Source organism: Heliconius melpomene, chromosome 12, assembly GCF_056956725.1.
Source record: "Heliconius melpomene rosina isolate 202511_hmr_F chromosome 12, ASM5695672v1, whole genome shotgun sequence".
Lineage (NCBI taxonomy): Eukaryota > Metazoa > Arthropoda > Insecta > Lepidoptera > Nymphalidae > Heliconius > Heliconius melpomene.
Window position 1 is genome coordinate 15,668,474 of NC_140400.1, and position 22,054 is coordinate 15,690,527.

A 22,054-nucleotide genomic window follows, 5' to 3' on the forward strand; every position below is an offset into this window, starting at 1 on the left:
ATACAACTTACCAATCTCATCTCAACTGGAATGTGCAATAAGCCTGGCGGAGCTTGGGGTATGGGTCTATAGTAGCGTAATTTACGAGCAAGAATTTTAATTTATGGGCAAAATTTTAAATTTATGGGCAATTTATGCAACTGCCTGTTATCCCGAGTGCATAGATGCAAACCCTATTTTAAACTGATTGAAACGAGCACTGCGCCGGGCTCCGCGGCCGCCGGTGGGAGGAAAATCAATAGAGCCTGCCAGGCAGTGAGTACTTGATTAGTAAATGTTGTGTATCTGATTTATGAGCACTAAGTGATCTATGGTATTCCCAAATTTTTTGGGCAAAATTTGGCTAAAAACGGGAGCCGTGTTAATTAATCTATTTCTAAACAAAGTTATCCTCCTGAAATCTATAATTTTTAAACTTTTTACGCTTTTCTTTTATTAACACAAACATTAAAAAATATTAACATAGAAATTATTTAATCTTTTATAAACACAGCTATTACACGTTACGATTGTCTCAAAAACATTATATAAAATTATATATATTTAAAACCGATTTCTCCACTCATAACTAACGTTACCACGTGTGGGAATATCCACAAATTCCATACAATTCAACGTTCCAACATCACTACTGTTGGTATCAATAAATATTTATTGAATAATTATTTTCATGTTTTTATTTACAGAGATGTGGTAGAAATGCGGAAATTAATAAAAGACAAACACGAAAGCGCAGATCTACAGATTCTATTGATGATGGCATGACGACTACTACACCCAAGTAATTAAACGTTTTTCCATAAAATGTATGACAAAATTAAAAACTATTTGAGATTTAAATTGCAATATTTTTTACATTGTATTTAAAAAATATATTAATTTAATTCTAGCGTCTATGAAGATACAACCACTAGTGATGAATACGCAGCGTGGACGAGCGAGGAGTATTTCTCTGATTCCGGTAGCTTTGAAGACTACGATGAGGACTTCCGAGAGCCCGTTAATAAAAGTTTAGGCGTTACTGTTTACGCCGATTGTGGTAATTTTAGTCTCAGGTAATTCATATTGTTTAAATACCTTTATATTGGATAAGTCAATAAAGTTATAGAGATATTGCATATTGAAAAACTAATTAGGTATATAAATTCAAAGAATTTTAACACAATAATCGCGTTTGGCCAAGCTCATTCCCGCATAACCACTATGGCGTTAATATGTAAGATATTTTTTACGTGGTGGCGGAACTTAACACCAGCCTTAGTGATAACCGCAAATATTTAAATATAAACATTACCTTTATTCCCACCTTCCACGATCCTTAAATCGCCCTAATTTTTAAATATTTACATAGATATGTTTAAACTGCGAAAGTAAAATGCTTAAACAAAGAAAAACTAGCTTAGCTAAACAAAGAAATCTGTATTTTGATGGCCTTGTGGTCGGCCTAATATGCCATATCTCCAAAACATTAATTATGCACAATTAGATAAGGTAAATGTGTAGATAAAAAAAATACAATAAAGAGATGAAAACAAAACAAACTAAAACTAAAACACAATTATCTCAATTTAAAAAATAACTAGATTCCCGCTGTATCCCTAGCGGGGTAGTCAGAGAGAAAATAAAATTATTCAATCACGATAATTTTGAAATCCATTACGAACACCTTAGTAGGAGGCTACTAGTATGGTAAGGTGGCGTTATTCCCTCGGATGTAAAGATTTAAAACAGAGAATTTATAACATTTATTCCACATCATAATACTTATCTATAGACATAAAAAACTAGTTTTATATGTATGTATGTAATTAATACTGTTTCCCTTAGTCGCCGACACGTGTCGTGCACGCCGCGGCCCGACGCGCTCAACCCGTGCGAGGACGTGATGGGGTGGTCGTGGCTGCGCGCCTGCGTGTGGCTTGTGGTGGCCGCCGCAGTCGTCGGCAACGGCGCCGTCCTGCTCGTCCTACTCACCAACCGCAGCGAACTCTCCGTCCCTCGCTTCCTCATGTGCCATCTCGCCTTCTCCGATTTGTGCACTGGACTCTATCTCGCTATGGTCGCCTCAGTCGATCTCCGATCTTATGGAGAATTCTTCAATTACGCCTACGACTGGCAATACGGTGTGGGGTGCAAAATAGCTGGGTTTTTCTCCGTTTTCTCCGGTCAGCTCTCTGTTTTTACGCTTACAATTGTCACGTTGGAAAGATGGTTCGCGATTACTTACGCTATTTATTTGGAGAGGCGAATTTCTATGAGCGCGGCCGCTAAGATAATGGCGGGTGGATGGGCGTTTTCCCTCATGATGGCCAGCTTACCGCTGACTGGAGTATCGGACTATTCCTCTACCTCAATTTGCTTGCCGGTAGAAAGTGAAAATGTGGGTGACGCTATATACCAAGGAGGCTTATTTTTGACAAATGCCGTCGCCTGGGTCACTATAGTTGTGTGTTATGTCCAGATATATAGGTCGTTGGGCGGGGGAGGGGAGAAATACGGAGGTAGGGGGGCAGCAGCGGCGGCCGAAAGGAGGATAGCTAACAAAATGGCGCTTCTCATAGGCACCGATCTACTTTGCTGGGCGCCCGTCGCTTTTTTCGGAGTTACCGCCCTGGCCGGAATACCTCTAGTCGACGTCAGTCACGGCAAAGTCCTCCTCGTATTCTTTTACCCATTAAACGCTTGCGCCAATCCATTTTTGTATGCAATATTAACAAAACAATACCGCCGAGATCTCATTACGTTAATAAGCAGAACGGGCAAATGCAATTGGTTGATAGAGAGATACAAGATGGCGGCCACCCCTCCCCCCACCGGGCATACAAATCCCTCCGCGCCCCCTCTACTGCCTCTCGTTGAATATAACCGATCCACGTCACGAATAAAGGAAAATGGCGACGCTGATATATTGTAAACACGTGAGTAAATGTGTTTTGTGATTGTAAATATATCATAATATAAACTCTAAGTCACCTGATATTATTATAATGTTAATTATAATTGTAGGATTATTTATTGTTACTGTATTTTCATTTACCTCATAATAAAGTTGATTTGTTATTTAAGTAGATATTGTTGTTTTATTTCTCACTGATATTTTTGTTTATATGTATTTAGATATAAAAAGCATACATAGCTTATAGTCTATTGGAAGCATGTTAAAGAAAACAAATATTCAAATAATGTAAAACATGAAAATAAGAAACTAGTTGTTTTATGAACTACAGTGAAAATATTAATTTGTATTTTCATGTTTTTGCAATATTTACCTTTACATTGAACAGAAGAAAAGAAAAGAAAAAAAATACATGAAAGATAAAAAAATATATATTTAAAACAATAACAGACTAAATTAAAAATATTTGAGCTGTATCATCTATATCAGTAAAAACGTTACTATCAATATATTCTAAAACTAACTTATCTCCTTCTAATAAAACTTGATTTTTTATCAATTCACAAATTTTTACATCCATTTTTATAGGACTTATGCAATAACCATCTAACTGTCGGAAAATTCTTAATTTAGTATCGCCTATTTTATTGTTATCATTTTTAATATTACATGTATCGCAAATACTATCTATAGCTCTGCCCAAACTCCATTTTGTTGATATAAATAGTGGCACAGTGCCTTTTAAATCTGGTTCTAAATTTACTGATCCTAAAGGCTTTATATTATCTATATTTTTAATAATTTTAACTGATTTTGGATCTGTGGTAAAAGGTTTTTTAACAGCAAAATATACTCTTTCGGTGACTGGAATAGACTTAGGTCCTAATGCTTTCTGCTTAATTCTCATTAAGTGAATTTTTGATGCAGTTTTCACTTTAGCTGATGATTGCAATGCATTTCTTATATTTTCTGTAATCTGCAGAAAAAAAATAAAATAAAAAATGGATATATAAATTTAAAAAAAACTAAAAATGAAAAAAACAATATATATAAAAACACTTACCTTTTCTTGAAAAAATTTATTTGCTTCTTGAAATTGCCGCCTCGTTGCTTCAAACTGCTCTATCTTTGCAGCCATTGTTTCGTCATCAATCTCTGGACATGATCTGTGAAATAAATAAAATATTAGTTAGAATGCGGTGTTGAGTTCTGAAGAAGTAGGGAACAGAGTGTCAAAACACTAGGCCTCTGCTTGTCCTACTATATATGAGATACAGTGTGAAGGTAAACTATTGTTTAGATTTGTTTGCATTAAATTTATATAAAAATATACTGAAGGAATAAATAGCTCTATAGAACTAAGCATAATAATAAAGGCCACGCCCAAGGCAGTGCCATTTATAACTTCGCAATGCATTTATGGATATACTCACTTCAGATAACTCTTTACATAATACCGTATAAAATATAGAAAAATATATAATCTATGCTCAGCCACTACACTACACTGCTACTAAACATAACACTAACACATCCAATACATTTCTTACTTGGCAGAAAACAAAAAATCTGAATGGAGCAGAAATTTTATTGTTAAGTAAAGAAATTTAAGGCCAATTATAGCACAGTTTGATTGTCATTTGAAGAAATGAAATATTTAATAGTTTTATTTCCTCAGGCCTGTCATTGAGTTCCAACATTCAACATGCAAAGCTTCTAGACTTTGGGAGAAAGTAGGTAATGGAAGTGTCTCAATGGGGACTAAGTGTCTTACCACTAGGTTCCCTCTGCCTACCCTGCTATGTGCAGAATACAGAGTAAGACTAAAAAAGGTAAAAGAATGTTTCTCTATCCTTAATATTTTAATAAGGATAAAAAAATAGATATATCAAATAAAATAAACAATGTTATAAAAATAACTTACTCATGAAATCTGTGTTCGATACAGAAATGTTTATTGCATTTAATACAGAGCATTTCATGTAGGTTTCCTTTTCTGCACCCCTTGAAGGAACATCTGTATATTTGATCATCATTTTGTAAGTTGACCTCTTTAGGTTTCGGCGCCAGCTCGCAGTCTCCGGAAGTGCAGTGCTCATTAAAATGAATTCGGCAAAATATCTTCCCACATTTACATTGAAGAGGCAGAAAATCCACTTGATTGCAATCTACTTTCTGACAATGCTCGCCCAATGTAGGAAACTCCATAATTAATATGATAAATTAACTCAATATTATTATAATATGTATCTTATATTACTATATACATTATAATAATTAATTACGAATTATTATCAATTTTGTACCGACACCATTATCCGGCAAATATTCAAGTCAAGGTTCATTTGACGTTTATACAAAGGCGTATGACAAAATCAATAACAGATTGACAGCCGAGATCAATATTGCAAATTAAAGTTAGTATGAATGCGATCAAGTTAAAGTACTTAATAAAAGTAAATAATACAATGATTGCAGTGAACTAAGTACGGTGTAATTATTTGTAAGACATATTTTAGATTATAAATGATCTAAAATACATTTTTATAATTTTTTTGCCGGTACTTATGTATCGTAAAATAAACATTGTATAAAGTCAGCCATTTCTCACTTTTTGTTTACAATATAAAATAGTTTTAGTACTAGTTTCTTGATTTTGAGTGAAATTCGGCTTTTGATTTTTGTTTAATAGTATAAGAATTTCATCTGAGATTTCTTAAACCAAAAGAAAAAAAGATATAAGATATTTTCGTGCAGAATCTGTAACAAGACTATTGAAGGGAATTATTATACTCAATCACCGTAGACAATGGCCTAAGGACTATGGAGTAAAGCCAAATAAGCGGCCCCCGTCTCTAGTCTCTGCGAAATGCAATAGAAAACACAAATACACATGGTTGTAGCTAGAGATATTTTTTGGGAGGTACTGGTGTATAAGATTTTTAGACACAATACCATTCTGGAATGGGCTCAGCCCGCCCCATATTACCTCTATCCACAAAAACTATATGCTCAGAAGAATGATCTGTAACATAACGAGTGGGCCGATACTTATGAGGCTCGCCTTGTAATGTTGAAAGGGGTGGGTTTCCCAAATACTACTTACACATTTACACATGTGATCACCCAGCCACACATCTGAGCTCAAATCCGCATACGAGTATACAATTACATCCATATACAAAATACACACTAAAAGAGACGATGCTGCATATTACAGAGAATAAAATCTATTATTTAAATACTAAATCAAATAAAAAAGAAAGGTAAAATAAAACTTCGTATTCAAGCGTAAAGATGTATTGCAAAAGGATAAATAAATAATAAGAGGTAACCATGAAATCAGGTAACATGGATTATTGTTTTTGAACAAAGTTGTCTTTTGTTTTTAAAATATCTTTAATTTAAGTAATTTATAATAATATTTAAAGGTTAAAAAAGAGAACAATGGGCTACTAAATTGACATCTTAAATAAAATTAAAATTTGAAAAGACAGACTTAATAAATGTTAGCCAATTGCATGTTATAATGTAAATAAATTGACTTACATGAATACTTATATTATGTAAAAATATGAGGAACCAAAATGTACAATAAAATGCAACTTTATATACAGTAAAATGGACAACACTTTTGGTGCACTTGTAAATACTCTTATCTAAAAACCTATAATATCTATTTTTTTCTATTTAAAGTTCAATTGTAATTGTAAAGTTTAATTATTTAACTTTTTATCTCAATATACTAGAGTAAAATGGAAAATGTCATTCTCTTTTATAAAAATCTACATTAAGATGAAAGAAAACATATTCAACTAAAAACATGATAATAATTATTATAGTTTTTTATGCAATGTCAACTCATATTGTGAAAAGAAGAAAAAGAAGTAAAGAAGTAAAGAAGTGCCCAAATTTCAAATGTTTTTTCTATTACACTTTACATATAATGGTGATAGATGATGAAACGCACAAATTCATTTAAAGAATACATTCAAAGTGAATTAGTAATTCATTATTTAAATAATGAATTCATTACTTATATAATACTAGCGGACGCGCGCAGCTTCGCTTGCTTATTGCTTAGGGGTGAATTCTAATAAACTTTGAAACACGTGTTCTAAAATTTTTTTAAGAGTCTAAATTTCAAATTTTATAAAAATCGGTGGCGATTTAAAGATTTTTCCATACAAACTTTCAACCCCTTATTTGCACCCTTAGGGGGTGAATTCTAGAAAACCATGAAAAACATGTTCAATTAAATATTTTTAAGAGTCTAAATTAAAAATTTAATAATAATCGGTGGCGCTTTAAAGATTTTTCCCTACAAACTTTCAACCCCTTATTTGCACCCTTAAGGGGTGAATTCTAGAAAACCATGAAACATATGTTCAATTAAGTACTTTTAAGAGTCTGAATTTCAAATTTTATAAGAATCGGTGCCGATTTAATTTTTTTTCCATACATACTTTCAACCCCTTATTTGCACCCTTAGGAGGAGAATTCTTGAAAACGATGAAACACGTATTTAATTAAATACTTTTAAAAATCTAAATTTAAAATTTTATAAAAATCGGTGCTGATTTAATTATTTTTCCATACAAACTTTCAACCCCTATTTCACCCCTTTAGGGTTAAAATGTTTCAAAATCCCTTCTTAGTGGATGTCCAGATTACAAAAGCAAATATCTGTCCAAATTTTACGTTTCTACACACAGCGGTTACGGCTGTGCGTGCGTCTTACCTCAGTCAGTGAGGACAAGTCCTTTTATATATATAGATTATTTATGTTCTCATAGCATATTGTCATCTTTCAATACTGACAAATTAGCCTTATAATATTCTTTATTTGCTCACTTACTTTTGTGGTATATATCCTCTGACTTGTTTAATAATCGCTAATACATCAAAGAAAAAAGAAAGCTAGATGTGCATTTCTTTTTCTAAATTTGTATATTCTTTATTCATAACATCACACCAAAACAATACAAAATTATTAATAACCTATATAATATAATGTTACTATAGATCATCTATTAATTACATTAGTTTCAATGTTTCTATAGCTGCCTGTAACCTCTCTATTTCTCCATGAGATTGTGACATTTTCTCTGAGTTAAGTTTTTGGACTTCAACTGGTACTTTAATTAAATAATCTTCTGCTGAAATTGCTTGTTGTAATTTAGTTATTGTTTGCGATAGATTTTCTTTTTTCTTTTCGAGTTTTGTTATTTCCTTTTGCGGGTCGATAAGGCCCTGTAAAACATTTGAAGCAATTAATAAAGTCAGTTTTTCTATTTACTTTTTGGTTACAATTTTATAAAACTGATATTAGTAGAAATTGTTCATCTATATATATAATTAAATGTTTTAGAAGAAATGTAATCTAAATTACCTTCAAAACCAAATGCACCACAATCTTATCAGACACTGTCAATATAGCACAACCAATAGGCGGCTCCTCCTCACTCAGCTCACTGTTCCCCAATATCTGGAGCTTGAGGAACAGCTCCCTTATCTCCTGTACATCATCCGCTAGCACCAAGTGGACGGTGGTCTTCTGTTTGTTGGTCAAGTTGTACTCAGATCGAGTGGAACGTATGAGATGGATGATCTTGAGAGTGGTTTCCACATTGGCTTCTAACTGTTCTGAGCGCCAGGGGGTAATTGATTCCTAGAATTAATTGTCGATTTTGTTGAAATTATGGTTTGTTTTAACTTTAGAACGGAAAGTTTTCTCCTGAAGTAATATAAGGAATAATTGGTATTTTTTCTCACTTTTTAACCATTTAATATAATATGTTAAGTGCAGAGCCTAAGGTTTTGCAGAAAGATAAAGACTGGTTCACCAAAAGTGAAATAAAAAAAGGAGTACGGAATAACCTAAAAAAAACTTACAGTAGGGTAATCAGCAACACATATAGACACACACGACTCTTCCTTCGGTAGTCGTTGATACAACTCCTCAGTGAGGAATGGCATGAAGGGACTTAATAGTTTAAGTCCAAATTCTAATGTAGTGTATAGTGTTGATCTTGCTGATGCTTTTTGTTCTTCTGTGCCCTGGGCAAAGATTGGTTTTAGGTATTCCTGGAATGAAGATTTTTTTGTTAGTGTTGATACTGTCACTTCTGTGCCTTTTTATTTACGACTAGCGGACACAGGCGGCTTCGCCCGCTTGAACTATACGAATATTTATTAAATATAATTATGAAATTATTTTAAGTTTAGAGGGTGAATCTTAAAAAACCATGAAACATGTGTTCAATGAAATATTTCGAAGAGTCTGAATTGCAAAGTTTATAAAAATCAGTGCCGATTTAAAGATTTTTCAACACAAACTTTAAACCTCCATTCAGGCTTAAACATTGCCAAAATCCTCTCTTAGTGGGTGTTCACATTATGAAAATAAACATCTGTCCATTTATCACGTTTCTACCATCAGCGGTTACGGTTGTGCGTGCGTCTAATGTGGGAACGATAAAATATAAATATAGATAAATAGTGCTGGGTATCAAAACACAATATCTTTAACGCTTACATACAAAATATATATTTTTTCTAAAAGCAATATATATCTTTCGATTCATACCATATATTAAATAATAATTAACTCACCAAATAAACATCACAAAGGTCGTACAACCACAGATTATAACAATGAGTGGTGGCTGACGGGAAATCGTATTGTTGGAAGCCAATGTTCACTTTTTGTACAGCGAGAGACAGTTTTGAGAGCATCCAGCGGTCTATTGAGGAGAGGCCGGAGGGTAGAGAGGGAGGGTGTACCTAGTAAGGAATTAAAAAATATATATACATATATGCCAATGTTTCACACTGAATTTAGTGTTAAGTAAAAATACTTTCACTGCTTCCATTGCGGAATTAAGACACTATATGTTGAGTGATGCAACTCAGCACCGCCCTTCGTCCTATGAAAGCGAGGAAATAAAAAAAAACTAATTATATATAGCTGTGAAGATAGAGAAGTTAGTTTTAAGACATTCCATATTCCGTTTTATACTCATAATCAGGACACTAAGTGTTGTGTCATAAAACTCAATATAAGAGTGGATAAATGAAAATCCATTCTTATATTGACTGGATATGAGAGTGGATTTTCATTTATGTGAAATTTAAGTGCGAGTCAAACCAACAACCATTGTACACACATCCCGAAGCCGTCCCACTGGGCAGCGACGGCACCGTTACTAAATCATCAAAAAATATAAAATAAAATAAAACAGAGTGAATATACACTATATTAAATATAAATCTATATTACCTTGTATACAGTGCCTTTAGGGAAGTACATTAAAGCGAATTTAGTAGCGTTCCACAGTTTGTTACAGAAGAAACGGTAGCCTTGCACTCTTTGTATATCTAAATTCAAATCCCGGCCTTGCGTCATGGCGCAGAGGGCGAACCTATAAAACCAATAATATTAGAGAAAAAAAAATCATAAATCATTTTAATTTGATAAGTCTTGATTTATTTATTACGATTGCAGTTTCCTGTTGTATCCCGCTTACAGCAGGCTCAGCAGAGCAAATTTAGTGTTAAGATACTGTTATCTTCTTTCTAGCACCGCCTAACTTACGAAACTGAACGCTGCAATTTGTTTTACTAAAGTGGAGAAATCAACATGCATAATCAATTTCTACGAGTAGAGATGGAACCCTCCAACATTTAAAATATGAATATAGATATATAAAGAAGAAGATTATAATATCCGAATACAGTTACTATTATATATATATATATATATATAAGACCAAACAAAAAAGTTGTTCAGAAAATAATATAATCTTTAATCAATTTTTATTCAACTAACCCTACAATTTTTTTTTATCTTCCATATTTATCTTTTCTTCTTTAAATACACTTTCACTTTTCTATACAAAACGCTCACCTCAAGGCATCCGTCCCACACTCAGGTATACCATTAGGATAATCTTGTTTCTGTCCTTGCTTAGCCTTATCTACTTCACGAGGGTCCAGGTTCGAATCGACAAGTTGGGCGTGAAGCTCTTCTAGGGTAATACCTCGTACTACATCTACAGGATCGATGACATTGCCCAAAGATTTAGACATTTTTCGACCGTGTGCGTCTCTGACCATTGGATGAAGGTAGATTTCACTGTAAATTAACGAACAATTATGAATAAATATAGAAGAAAAATTTGATGACAACCTAAAATAGTATAAAATAATACAAAGTATAATTTAAAAAAATGTACGTTTAAATTTTTAAATTGTATCTGACAATCAAAAATCTTTAAACATAAAATAGTCAGTAACTAACTTGAAAGGTAATTTCCCAAGCAGACGCTGTCCGAAGAAGACCATCCTGGCCACCCAGAAGAACAAAATGTCGTGACCGGTCTCCAATAAGGTACCCGGATAGAATGCCTGGAAAAAAATAAGGATATAAAATATTCTTATTTATATTTATTTGTTTGATTGGAATGTTAATGTTATAATACAAATTTAGACATAATTACATTATATCGTATATGGTTTAGAAAATCGATTTCCCTGCACGAACGCGTTGTTGAGTTACATTATTCAACATGCAACATCTCCAAGACACCCGTCTTCACCCGTTGCTTAAAAAATGGAATCACTTAACACTAGGTTCCCCTAAATCCTGCAAGAAACTTTAAAAAACAACAAAAATACCTGCAAATCATCAGTATTATCTGGCCATCCGAAAACCGAGAATGGAAACAATCCCGACGAGAACCAAGTGTCTAACACATCTTCGTCCCTTTGTAATTTAATTTCCTCTGGTGAAAGACCTAATTTGGATGCCGCTTTTGCTAATGCTTCCTCTTCTGTATGGGCTGACACCCATTGTTCTTCTTGATTCTGGGAAAAAATAAGGAAAACTGGTCATGTTTGTATGGTCGACGAGTCGTGACCGCTCTGAAGTTAGTCAGAAATTGGAATGAATATAAACAAAAATAAGAAAAAAATCGAGATTTAAATCTGCGCAGCCACCTTTAGCTAACTTCAGGGCGTAACACGTCAATCGTGCTTAGTTATTTGTAGATGAATATGAATTTTCTTTAAATAGCCCATATAAGTAAACAAGACTAAATGAGATTTAAAACATAAAGATAATATTAAGCATATTTTATTTGTAAGAATAAAAAATAACACAATTCTACTAAATACTAAATACAAAAGAAAAAAAATAATAAAAATGTCTGCATCAAATAACCATTATTGATAATTTATGTAAGAATTTGTGAATCGCGGAATTGCATTTCAGAGAGACATTAAATAGGTAAATACAATATAAATCCATAATAAATAGATTTGTTTTACCGCATATAATTTTTAAATACTAATAACGCAAGGTTGAATAAAAATAGCAAACTAATTGACTTATCAACAGTTTCTTACGTGTTACGTGCAAAGTACAGTAAACAACAAATTAAAAATTCCAAAATAACAAATTTTCCGAAAATCTCATTAAGCAAAGTGACTATAAAAACTCCCTATATGTTTAGTGGCATGCAACAACACAACATACAGTAGGTCAAAGTTAACAAACAGTGTAGTTTAGTTTTGTTATAACTATTCAATCAAGAGATAGAACATAATTAATTAACAGATATGAGATACGTAAAAATAAATATGTATATATTTAAAAAGCAAGATAATTTAAGATTTTATTATAACATTAAGATTAAAAATAGTGATTAATCACGAATAAATTTTCTATTTATGTAAAAAAAAAATAATCACAATCGACACGTGTAATTGGAGTATGTTCTATATATACATTAAAAGCAGAATTTCTCCCTATATGTACAGAGGCATGCAATATAACATACAGTGGGCCTTTGGGTTCGAATCTTGCGCGAGGCCTTCTTGCGTCCGGTGCGGGTTCGACGACGACGCGGCTTTACCACCACCGTTACTGCCTTGCAGCGTAAAATCGTATATACACATACATAAATATGTTATACTATAATAAATTGATATATCTATACTAAATTAAATATGATAAAGGTGAAAAGCTTGTATGGTTAAACACGCTAATCTGAGGAACTACTGGTAACAGAAGGAACGGAACACAACTACTGGTAACTGGTAACACGTGACTCGTTTTAATGTAACTCACTGTACTTGCGTCGGTGTTACCTCCCGCACTTAGAATGTGTCATTGGCGTTTATATAGGTATAGCTTTAAATTGTATCCCGCACGTTGCAGGGTAGGCAGTGGGAACCAGAGTAGGTACTCTGGTTAAGATTCATCATCATCATAAACGCGACAGTGTATAGATTCGATTTCCACTCAAGGAAATGAAATATTTAATAACAAGGCAAAGCGCGGCGTTCAATTCCGTAACTCAACACGCAATGCCTATAAATTCAATGGAAATTGGGAAATTTAAGTGTCTTAACGAGAAGGGGGGTATCTTAACATTAGGTTCCCATACAGTATGAAGCATAAAACATATTTAAATACTATTAATAGTTGACATACTCAGTACACCTTTATCCCTCTACCCCAAGGTTGTCTGGAAGGGATTGCTCACTTAGCAATACCAATAAGATAGCTTATTGTGCTATCATACAAATTATTAAGAACATTCTTGTAATGCATTAATTGGTGTACAATTTATTTCTATTTTACTTTTATTTTACCTTTAGAGTGATTGATAGATTGATTGATAAATCGATTGATTGATAGATTGCTTACCTCGCTTTCAGGTACTACAACTCTATAAGCAGGTATCCTATGTCCCCACCACAGTTGTCTCGATATACACCAGTCTCTGATGCCCTCCATCCAGTGGTACCATATTTTCTCGTGGACATCCGGTATTATCTTTAATTCTCCGCTTTTGACTGCCTTTATCGCTTCAGCCGCCATGTTGTCGCAGCGGATGTACCTTTTAATTAAAAGAAATAGGTAATAATAATTTTGGGGTATATGGTTCTCTTTTTGTCAATTTGGTGATCTTGGCATAGAAGTTGTTTTATTAAGTTCACAAAATATACAAATTTTTCCTCAATTTTTCTTTTTTTTTAGGATTTGTGTTCCGCCACGACGGAATCTTAATGCTTTAAATAATAGAAATACAGGTTTTTATTGCATATGAGGAAAAGATGTGTCTTAATGGAAACAGAATCTTAATTCTAGGTTTCCAGGTTTTCTTTGTCTACCCTACTATGTGTTGGATACAGCATGAAACTAAATAATTAAATAAGAAACGAACGTAAAAGTATTTTGTTTTTTATTTAATTGATTCAAGAGAGCCCTTTTACTCGAACGGGAAAATAATTAAAAATAGTTGGAATTACTCCTACAACGTACTGATAACCTTAGAACCATAGGATGTCACTGCACTAAAAAATAGCTCCATGTCTCCCGCATATAGAAGGGCGGGCAGAGAGTCTCGTGTTAAGACACTCTTCTCCACATTTTCAAGGCATTGTGTTTTAAGTCCGCTACTTAAAACATACTACTATAAGTCACGCTTTGTCACTGCACTTCTTTAATATAAAAAATTATACAATAATTTCTTACCATTGTGGTTTCAACATAGGTTCTACTACATCTTTGGATCTGCTGCAAAGTGGGACCACCATGGCATGGTCTTTAGTCTCTTTATATAACTTTACGTTTTCTAGAGTCTTGATGATTTCGCGACGAACGTCAAAACGCTTCTTTCCCTAACAAAAAGAAAAGGACCATTTAAAAAAACCATATATATCCTTATTGCTTTCATGAAGGGTATATTAAAGAACTTCTAACTTATCGAACTATCGATTTCGATAAAATGTGTATCTATATTTCTATTTATTTTATCCATAAATATAAGCTTTGCAATTATTAATCTTTCGTAGGATATAACTATATAAAATAGTTTTTAGAAGCCAGTCGTGGAACAGGGGCACAACAGCAATCTGAAAATGCGACAGGTTGTAGGTTCGATTACCACTGGAGGAATAAAATATTTAATATTTTCATTTCCTCGCTCCGGTAACGAGCCCACTGCCACTCAAAGTGTGGAGTTCGTGTTATATTTTTATAAGTTTAAATACATTTATAATCATTTATAAATGCATCTTTCAAACTATTACTTAAGAAAAAACATCACAGATAATAGAAAACTATATTAAAAATACTATATTTAAAACAAAACAACATAATACTTACAGCAAAAGCACCGCAATTATCCAACATCTTGCCTTCATCATCGAATATTGTGATGAACGGTAGGTTATGTCGTTTTCCTATCTCATAATCGTTAGGGTCGTGGGCAGGAGTTATTTTCACAGCGCCTTCGAACAATTTTTTAAAATTTAAATTATTTTTTATAGCTTGACGCTGTATCCCGCATCTAGCAGGATAGGCGCAGGAAATCTAGTGTTAAGACACTTTGTTCCACACGCATTGTCTGTTTTACGAGAGAAGTGTTGTTCGCGCACAAGAGCAAGAAGAGAATTAATCCCGCTTTGTGAAAATCGCACCCTCAAGAGTTTCGTTTACAATCAGAAGAAGAATATTTCTGATTATTTTATTCATCAAATTATTAGCATAACAATTAGCATTTAAACAATAAATAAAGTAGGTGAAGTCAGAGTAAATGGAGATAAAATATGTTTAGTATTCATATTTAATTTTAATAAATATCAACAATTCATTATCAACATCAAAATTATGTCAATTAACATTTTTTAGTTTACCAAAACAATCAATAATTTATATCTATTTGATTTATAACAAAATCATAACTGATCAGTGTCTGTATGTGGAAGACATATGACAAAAAATGTTATTAGGGGCATAAAATAATATAATAGAACAAATGATTCCTTCTTAATAAAAAATCTTTTTCACTAGTCTTTTCTATTGTATTTTGGCAAACTTTCCTTAACTTTCAGTATTATTTTTATTTCAATCGGTTCCTAAATAAAGTGTATGTTAATCCTTGTAGAGGACAAACTCACCTGTTCCAAAGTTCATATCCACATATTCATCTGCTATCACAGGAAGCTTTCTCTTTACGAACGGATGTAAGATGTTTCTACCAATGAGATGCTTGTATCTGAAAAGAAAATAAAACAAGTGATACCTTTCATAAATTCAATGCATAATTCAATTCCTTGGGGCAATTAATTGTTAAGATTTCCCCACTTTATTTAAAACAAAGTGCAGCGGTCAGCTCTGTCGTTTAAAATGCAAGGTTTAAAATTCGAGCAGAAAGTAAAGAAGGGAGTGTCTAAACTCTAAGTTCTTTTGGAGGGGGACAATTATTTCCTACCTATGGTAGACAAAGGGCGACGTGTCTTTCCTCTATACAGTAAAGTAGCGAACTTAACTCGCGCCCGTGCCAAAATACTTTTTCAGCGCCTCCCAGACAAACCCATATAATGTATTCGAATTCGAATGTATTCGAAAATGCATATTATGTATTCGATTATTTTTATTTTCGATTATATTTAAATAATATTGTGGTTCATTCGGCACCCCTTTAGGAGTAGCGCCAGGGGCATGAAGCCCCCCCCCCCTCCCCCTCCCCCCGCTCACTACAGAGACATAGGAACGTTATGTTTCCGCACATCTCTAAATTGTAAAACAATCATCCCAAACATATTCAATAACAATCAATATTCATAACAAAGTTCAACATTCACCGAGGATCATTGGGATGCACCGCCACGGCAACGTCACCCAGCATGGTCTCCACTCTGGTGGTGGCCACTACAATCTCTTCTTCAGAATCCTCCACTTTATATGCAAAATGAACTAACACTCCGAATTCCACCTGAATTATATGAAAAATAAAAATTTATAGCAGTATTTTGCATATCCTATTATCAAGATCGACTGAGAGAAACTAGTGTCAAAAACTGTGATCTCCAATTTCTACACGAATTCGAAACATACGCGTTTTATCTTATCGAATGGTGGAAATGATAACAATTTAAATATAATTTATTTTCGAGTAAAGAACGAATCATGTTCAAAATTAAAAATAATCCTTCAATCAGCAGACAGAAAACTGAACAGAATATTAGAATTACTTTTTCTTGGTCTTCTTTTCTTGGTTCTTGGTGGTTGGTAGTATTAATTATCTTGTTTTTAGTGTATTTAATAATGTTGTTCATTTGATGTAACATTGGCTTAATTGCATTTCTTTAAGGTTACATAAATGGTGATGTATGTGGGGATTACTTAAATTTGACTGGATTTAATTTGATTTAAAAAATGCCATCATGCCATTTATTAAATGACAGTATATGACTGAACTAAATGTGATTTCGCTGTAACACGTATAGCAGAGCACAGGAAACCTCGAAACCTAGTGTTAAGAAACTTCATTCTCATTAAGAGATATTACTAATCGCCGAAGTCTCGTGTCGAGTGGCGCAACTCTATGCCACGCTGGGCCTCAGTTACCAGAACAAGGAAAATGAAAATGTTTTATAAAAAAATTATAATTAATAGACATAATATAAAAATAAATAGAATACCACCACCTACCTTATTTTCATAACCAGGTATAGCCAACATGGTCCTGCCAGCCAGATCTACCTTATCCACTTCTATATCAGAAATAGCACTTTTAAGAGCACAGGACCAATTCACCAATCTGTTAGCTCTATAAATATCTCCCGCATCATGTAATCTTATGAAGGCCTCGTTAACAGCCTTACACATGCTAGGGTCCATTGTGAATCGAACCCGCGACCAGTCGAGGGATGAGCCTAGTGAGCGTAGTTGTTCGTAGATTCGTCCTCCTTTTCTATCGAAAAATACAGATACATTTTTAATTATTATTATAAATATATACTTTTTTAAAAATGTATGAAAATTTTAATTTTTATGTTTCCTAATTTCTTTTATAAATGTGTACATTTACAATAAATGTATGGATGGATGTACGAATGTGGATTTATGTTAAAGAATGTTTATGTATATTTTTTTATTTCAAGCTCTGGTTAAATAAACCACAATGTAGTTATCAGATGGCATCCAATAGAATGAAATGGAAGAGGCCTTTTTCACAGGACAAATATACAATGAAATTCAACTAGCATTTAATTTATAATATCCAATAGTGTAAAACTTAATATGTCTGAATAAAGAGGCCTTATTATTATTAGTTATCAGATACCAAAATCCCGCTTAAATTCAGCATCACTGTAGCTAACGTAAATGTTCATAATTTAAGACATATAAATCATTTTATTTTTATTAAAAGATATGGAACTACAAAAAGTCAATATTATATATTTAATAAAAAATAACTTTTTCTGTTTACTGTAGTGTTCAAAACCACATGCTTGTGCCCTTATGCCACAACTGGCTGCATAACTTCATTCATTCATTTTATGGCAGACAGTGGCAGTTTGCTTATGTTGTTACTATAAATTCTAAGTATGACTAACCTATGTAAAAAGTATAAGCTTTCAATTTACTTTCACATTTCTGCCTTAATTAATAATTTTTTTTGTGCTACTTTTTTTATTGACATACTTAATGTTTTTTTGTTTGATATTTAACATTATCAACCAATCAATGTCTAAATAATATCAAATGCAAAATTACTTAAGAAGAGAGAAAAACTAAAATTTTTACCAACATTTTTATATTGAAAATTACTTATAAGAAGTTCCATTATTTACTCATTTATTTAAAGTTTTCGAATACTTATTCCTTATTTTATTTAAAGTGTTACTCTTGGGTTGGAATATATTCATACTATTGTGGAAAATAAAAAAACTGTAATCATCTAAATTCTCTACACGCAACGGTTATAAGTTTGAAACTTACTCATTCTTCCACTCCCACACTCTCTTAATAAACTCCTCTCGGCCCAACTCATGTCGAGTTTTCTTCTCTTCTCTCCACAATTTCTTTTCTACTACTACTTGAGTAGCAATACCAGCATGATCACAGCCAGGGTTCCATATTGTAGTTTTGCCGCACATTCTGTAATATTTATTATTTTAAGTAAGAGTTCACTGAGGAATACTAGAGAATAGAGTATTTCATTTTTATTATTTTAATTAGTTTTAGTCACATATGAATAATTATAAAAACAATAATAGTACTATATATATTAATACTTATATACTTAATACTTACAGTACTATATGGTTAATTGAAACAGAAAAAATTATGTCACTTAAACCATACTATATAATGAAGATTCTGGAGATATAATAAGAAACTAACTTACCTATGCCATCTTGTAATAGCATCTTCCACTGCATTTGTTAGAGCATGCCCCAAATGTAGAGTACCAGTTACATTTGGTGGAGGTATAACCATCACAAATTTTCCTTTAGGATTTGGTTCTAATACAGATTTTCTCTGAAAATATTTATTGTATATTAATATTAGATAATTCTTTCTTTAAAAAAAGTTTTTTTTTCCTAAGAGAAGAAATATTTTAAATTTATTTTATTAAAGTCGCTTTTAGTAATTCTTTAATATATTCATCATAAAGTTTTTCACTTCAAATTCATAATTTTAAGCACCAGCTTTACAATTTTACCATTCTAATTGATACTTTCACAGATAAAATAAAAATTTATATTAAAAAGTATTCATCCACTTCAGTTTCCAACAGTCCTATTGTTATATACATACTTAATTAAATATATTTTAATTTTTATTTCATAAAAAAAATATTTATTTAAATTTAAAAAAATACTTACTCCATATTCTGGCTTAAAGAACCCTTGCTTTTCCCACCAAGCATACCATGCAGCTTCAACAAAAAGTGGACTATAGGAATCAGGGATAGGGTCTGATATATCTTTCTTTTCTCCAGGTAATGTGTTATGCTTGTACAAGGTGGTTTCTTTCACTTCTTTTACTTTTTTCTAAAAAAGATTAATATATCAACAAGTCATTTTTTATTCAATTACTTATTAAGTGAAGTATAATATATTTATTATATTTAATATCCTATATCTTATAAAACAAAGTCGCTTTTTGTGTCTGTCTGAACTTTCTAACTCTTCTTCTTCTAAACCACCCAACGGATTTGGATGTGGTTTTCACCATTAGGTCGAGTATTTCTCAGGGAAGGTTTATATATAGTTTATTATTTGTACATTCTTATGTAAATTAACATAAATACGATAAATGTGTATAAAGTCCTACCCGCTGAGACACTTTGGCGCATGCGCTGCTTCAATGGTAAATACTACATGAAAAAAATGTACTAGAGTATTGTTCCTCTTAATAAGATCTACAAAAAAGTCCGCGATGGCATATTCGTATCTTTTAAGAATAACGTGTAGTGATCATATTTCTGTCTAAAAATAGTAATTTCAATATATTTTTTATTGTGAGGGATATTTCTCCATAATGGTATTAATCCTTATCCTTTAAAATACTTTATTAAATTTCTACGTTAAACGAAGATAAAATTTGCTTTTTAAACTATTTCGAAATTGCGAATAGTTTTAGAGAAAAACGCATTTTATTATTGACACATCACGCCATTCACACATCAGCTGTATCGAGTCAAGTTTCACTTATCCCTTCCTCTCAGCATATAAATAAGTATATTAGTTACGTTGGCCATTTAATGTAGATCAAAACTGTCTTTTCTGTTTTTCATTTTAATAAGTACTTTAGAAGTTGTTACAATATCAAAAAATCCTTGCTGCGAAACGCGCCTCGCGACGTTATGCTTATACAAGCGAGTCCGCCGCGCCCGCCTGCCTGACACGCATCGGTGGTTCAGTGGTAGAATGCTCGCCTGCCACGCGGGCAGCCCGGGTTCAATTCCCGGCCGATGCATTCTATTTAATTTTCGTCACAGGCAGCCACGTAGTGCTTGCTTTTCATCAGGGACAGAATACCCTCTTCAGCATTAACCACAAGCTCGAAAAAAAAAACCCGCCTGCCTTTATAGCAACGAAGATTTAGATGCGTTTGCACGTATTGGATAATTCGAGTTGAATGTATTATTTAATGTCATTTAACTATCTAAAAATAGTAATTTAAATATATTTTAATAAGTACTTGAAAAGATTAGTATCACAGATATAAAATTACGGTACCTACTAAAAAATCCTTGCTGTGTAAAACAATTGGAAAATCCTTATTGAAACTATGAAAATGCGGGTTGCATTAGGGTTTAATTAATATTCACATTATCTTAAGAGCTTTGCAAACATACATTATATGAATAATCCAGTAGTAAAAGCGGGCGAAGCCGCAATAGGGTCGCTAGTATGTATATAATGCTATGATACTATAAAAATTTAAGATTACATATCTTAAATTTTATTTGTTTGTATTTATATCAATATAAATGTACTATATATATTTGATTAAAATATATTTTGGAATTGAAATGTGACATTCTATTATATTTTATTAAATAAACTTTTTTAATAGTGTTCAGGAAGTGATGCAATATTTAAAATTATACACGTAAGGATCCTTTCACTCAAGAGAATAGGCTTCATTATTCAATATATAGTTTAATAATTCTACTTGTTGCAATTGTTGGAACCATAATATAAATGATATACGGTGTAGATTATTGATAACCTTGATATTTGGGAGTTAATAAAAAAATAATAAATAACCTCTGGCTTATCTTTTTGCACAGCTGGCGCGGAGCTCTTTTTATCCAATTTTGCTTTGAGTTTCTCTAGTTTCGCTGCTTTTTTTGCTTCCTTCTCCAATTGCTTCGCAGTTTTCTCTTGCGGCTGGTCGACAGGGGGCCCATTTTGATTTTCAGTATCAGTCATGTTTTAGTTGGCGAATATATTTTAAATATTCACACAATGATCACATTCACAACCTTTAGGATGTGGAATAGGAATTCAAATGACATTAGATTGACTCACGTTACAGTGACATTGATATTTCAGGTAGTCGTTAGAAAACTTTTATAACATTCTTTTAACTAAACATAAAAAAATATATCAAATGTATAATATTGTATATATTATATTCTAACGTAATATTTGGGTGCCATACTGTAAATTAAATAAAAAACTTTAAAAACAAATTATAATAAAACTTTTATTTTTTATTTCCCGGACGGTCCTTAACATATTGAATATACTACATATACAGTAGGTTTTATAACATTTTTTTAAAGCATTTTTTTTCAATTCTTACTTACATAAAAAAATGGTATGTATTTTTACAAA

At 32.4% G+C, this 22,054-nt stretch overlaps 3 protein-coding genes across 5 annotated transcripts in view; 1 reads left to right on the forward strand and 2 right to left on the reverse strand.

Moving 5' to 3' along the window:
- Window positions 1–3,070, forward strand: part of LOC146534150 (lutropin-choriogonadotropic hormone receptor-like) — a 36,081-nt gene extending 33,011 nt beyond the window's left edge. Inside the window, exons 11-13 of the mRNA XM_085194926.1 lie at window positions 687–781; window positions 891–1,055; window positions 1,828–3,070. Of these exons, the coding sequence (XP_085051052.1) occupies window positions 687–781; window positions 891–1,055; window positions 1,828–2,914 (1,347 nt within the window). The 3' untranslated portion in view covers window positions 2,915–3,070. The remainder of the gene's footprint in view (window positions 1–686; window positions 782–890; window positions 1,056–1,827) is intronic.
- LOC146534151 (AN1-type zinc finger protein 1-like) overlaps window positions 1–5,278 on the reverse strand; it is a 33,777-nt gene extending 28,499 nt beyond the window's left edge. The window contains exons 1-3 of one of the 2 annotated variants that reach the window (XM_085194929.1): window positions 4,821–5,275; window positions 3,960–4,062; window positions 3,306–3,872 (exon numbers count right to left, since the gene is read on the reverse strand). In XM_085194929.1, coding sequence (XP_085051055.1) covers window positions 3,348–3,872; window positions 3,960–4,062; window positions 4,821–5,104 — 912 coding nt within the window. In that variant the 5' untranslated portion in view covers window positions 5,105–5,275 and the 3' untranslated portion in view covers window positions 3,306–3,347. Of the gene's footprint in view, window positions 1–3,305; window positions 3,873–3,959; window positions 4,063–4,820 lie in introns of those variants that run through there. The other variant, XM_085194930.1, reaches the window with a different exon arrangement.
- Window positions 5,279–7,827: 2,549 nt separating this feature from the next.
- On the reverse strand, window positions 7,828–21,733 carry ValRS (Valyl-tRNA synthetase). 2 transcript variants are annotated; one of them, XM_085194179.1, is made up of 19 exons: window positions 21,482–21,733; window positions 19,589–19,756; window positions 19,108–19,241; window positions 18,699–18,857; window positions 17,406–17,667; window positions 16,556–16,686; window positions 15,869–15,966; window positions 15,075–15,199; window positions 14,442–14,587; window positions 13,611–13,803; window positions 12,739–12,828; window positions 11,576–11,764; window positions 11,199–11,305; window positions 10,806–11,033; window positions 10,179–10,320; window positions 9,512–9,682; window positions 8,792–8,983; window positions 8,289–8,567; window positions 7,828–8,149 (listed from the first exon to the last, which is right to left on the reverse strand). In XM_085194179.1, the coding sequence occupies exons 1-19, from the start codon at window positions 21,644–21,646 to the stop codon at window positions 7,934–7,936; spliced, it is 3,195 nt and encodes a 1,064-aa protein (XP_085050305.1). In that variant the 5' UTR covers window positions 21,647–21,733; the 3' UTR covers window positions 7,828–7,933. The 2 variants fall into 2 exon arrangements, with proteins under 2 accessions (XP_085050305.1, XP_085050306.1); XM_085194180.1 differs by lacking the exon at window positions 12,739–12,828 and having other exon boundaries at window positions 21,482–21,732.
- Between the last annotated feature and the right edge of the window lie 321 nt (window positions 21,734–22,054).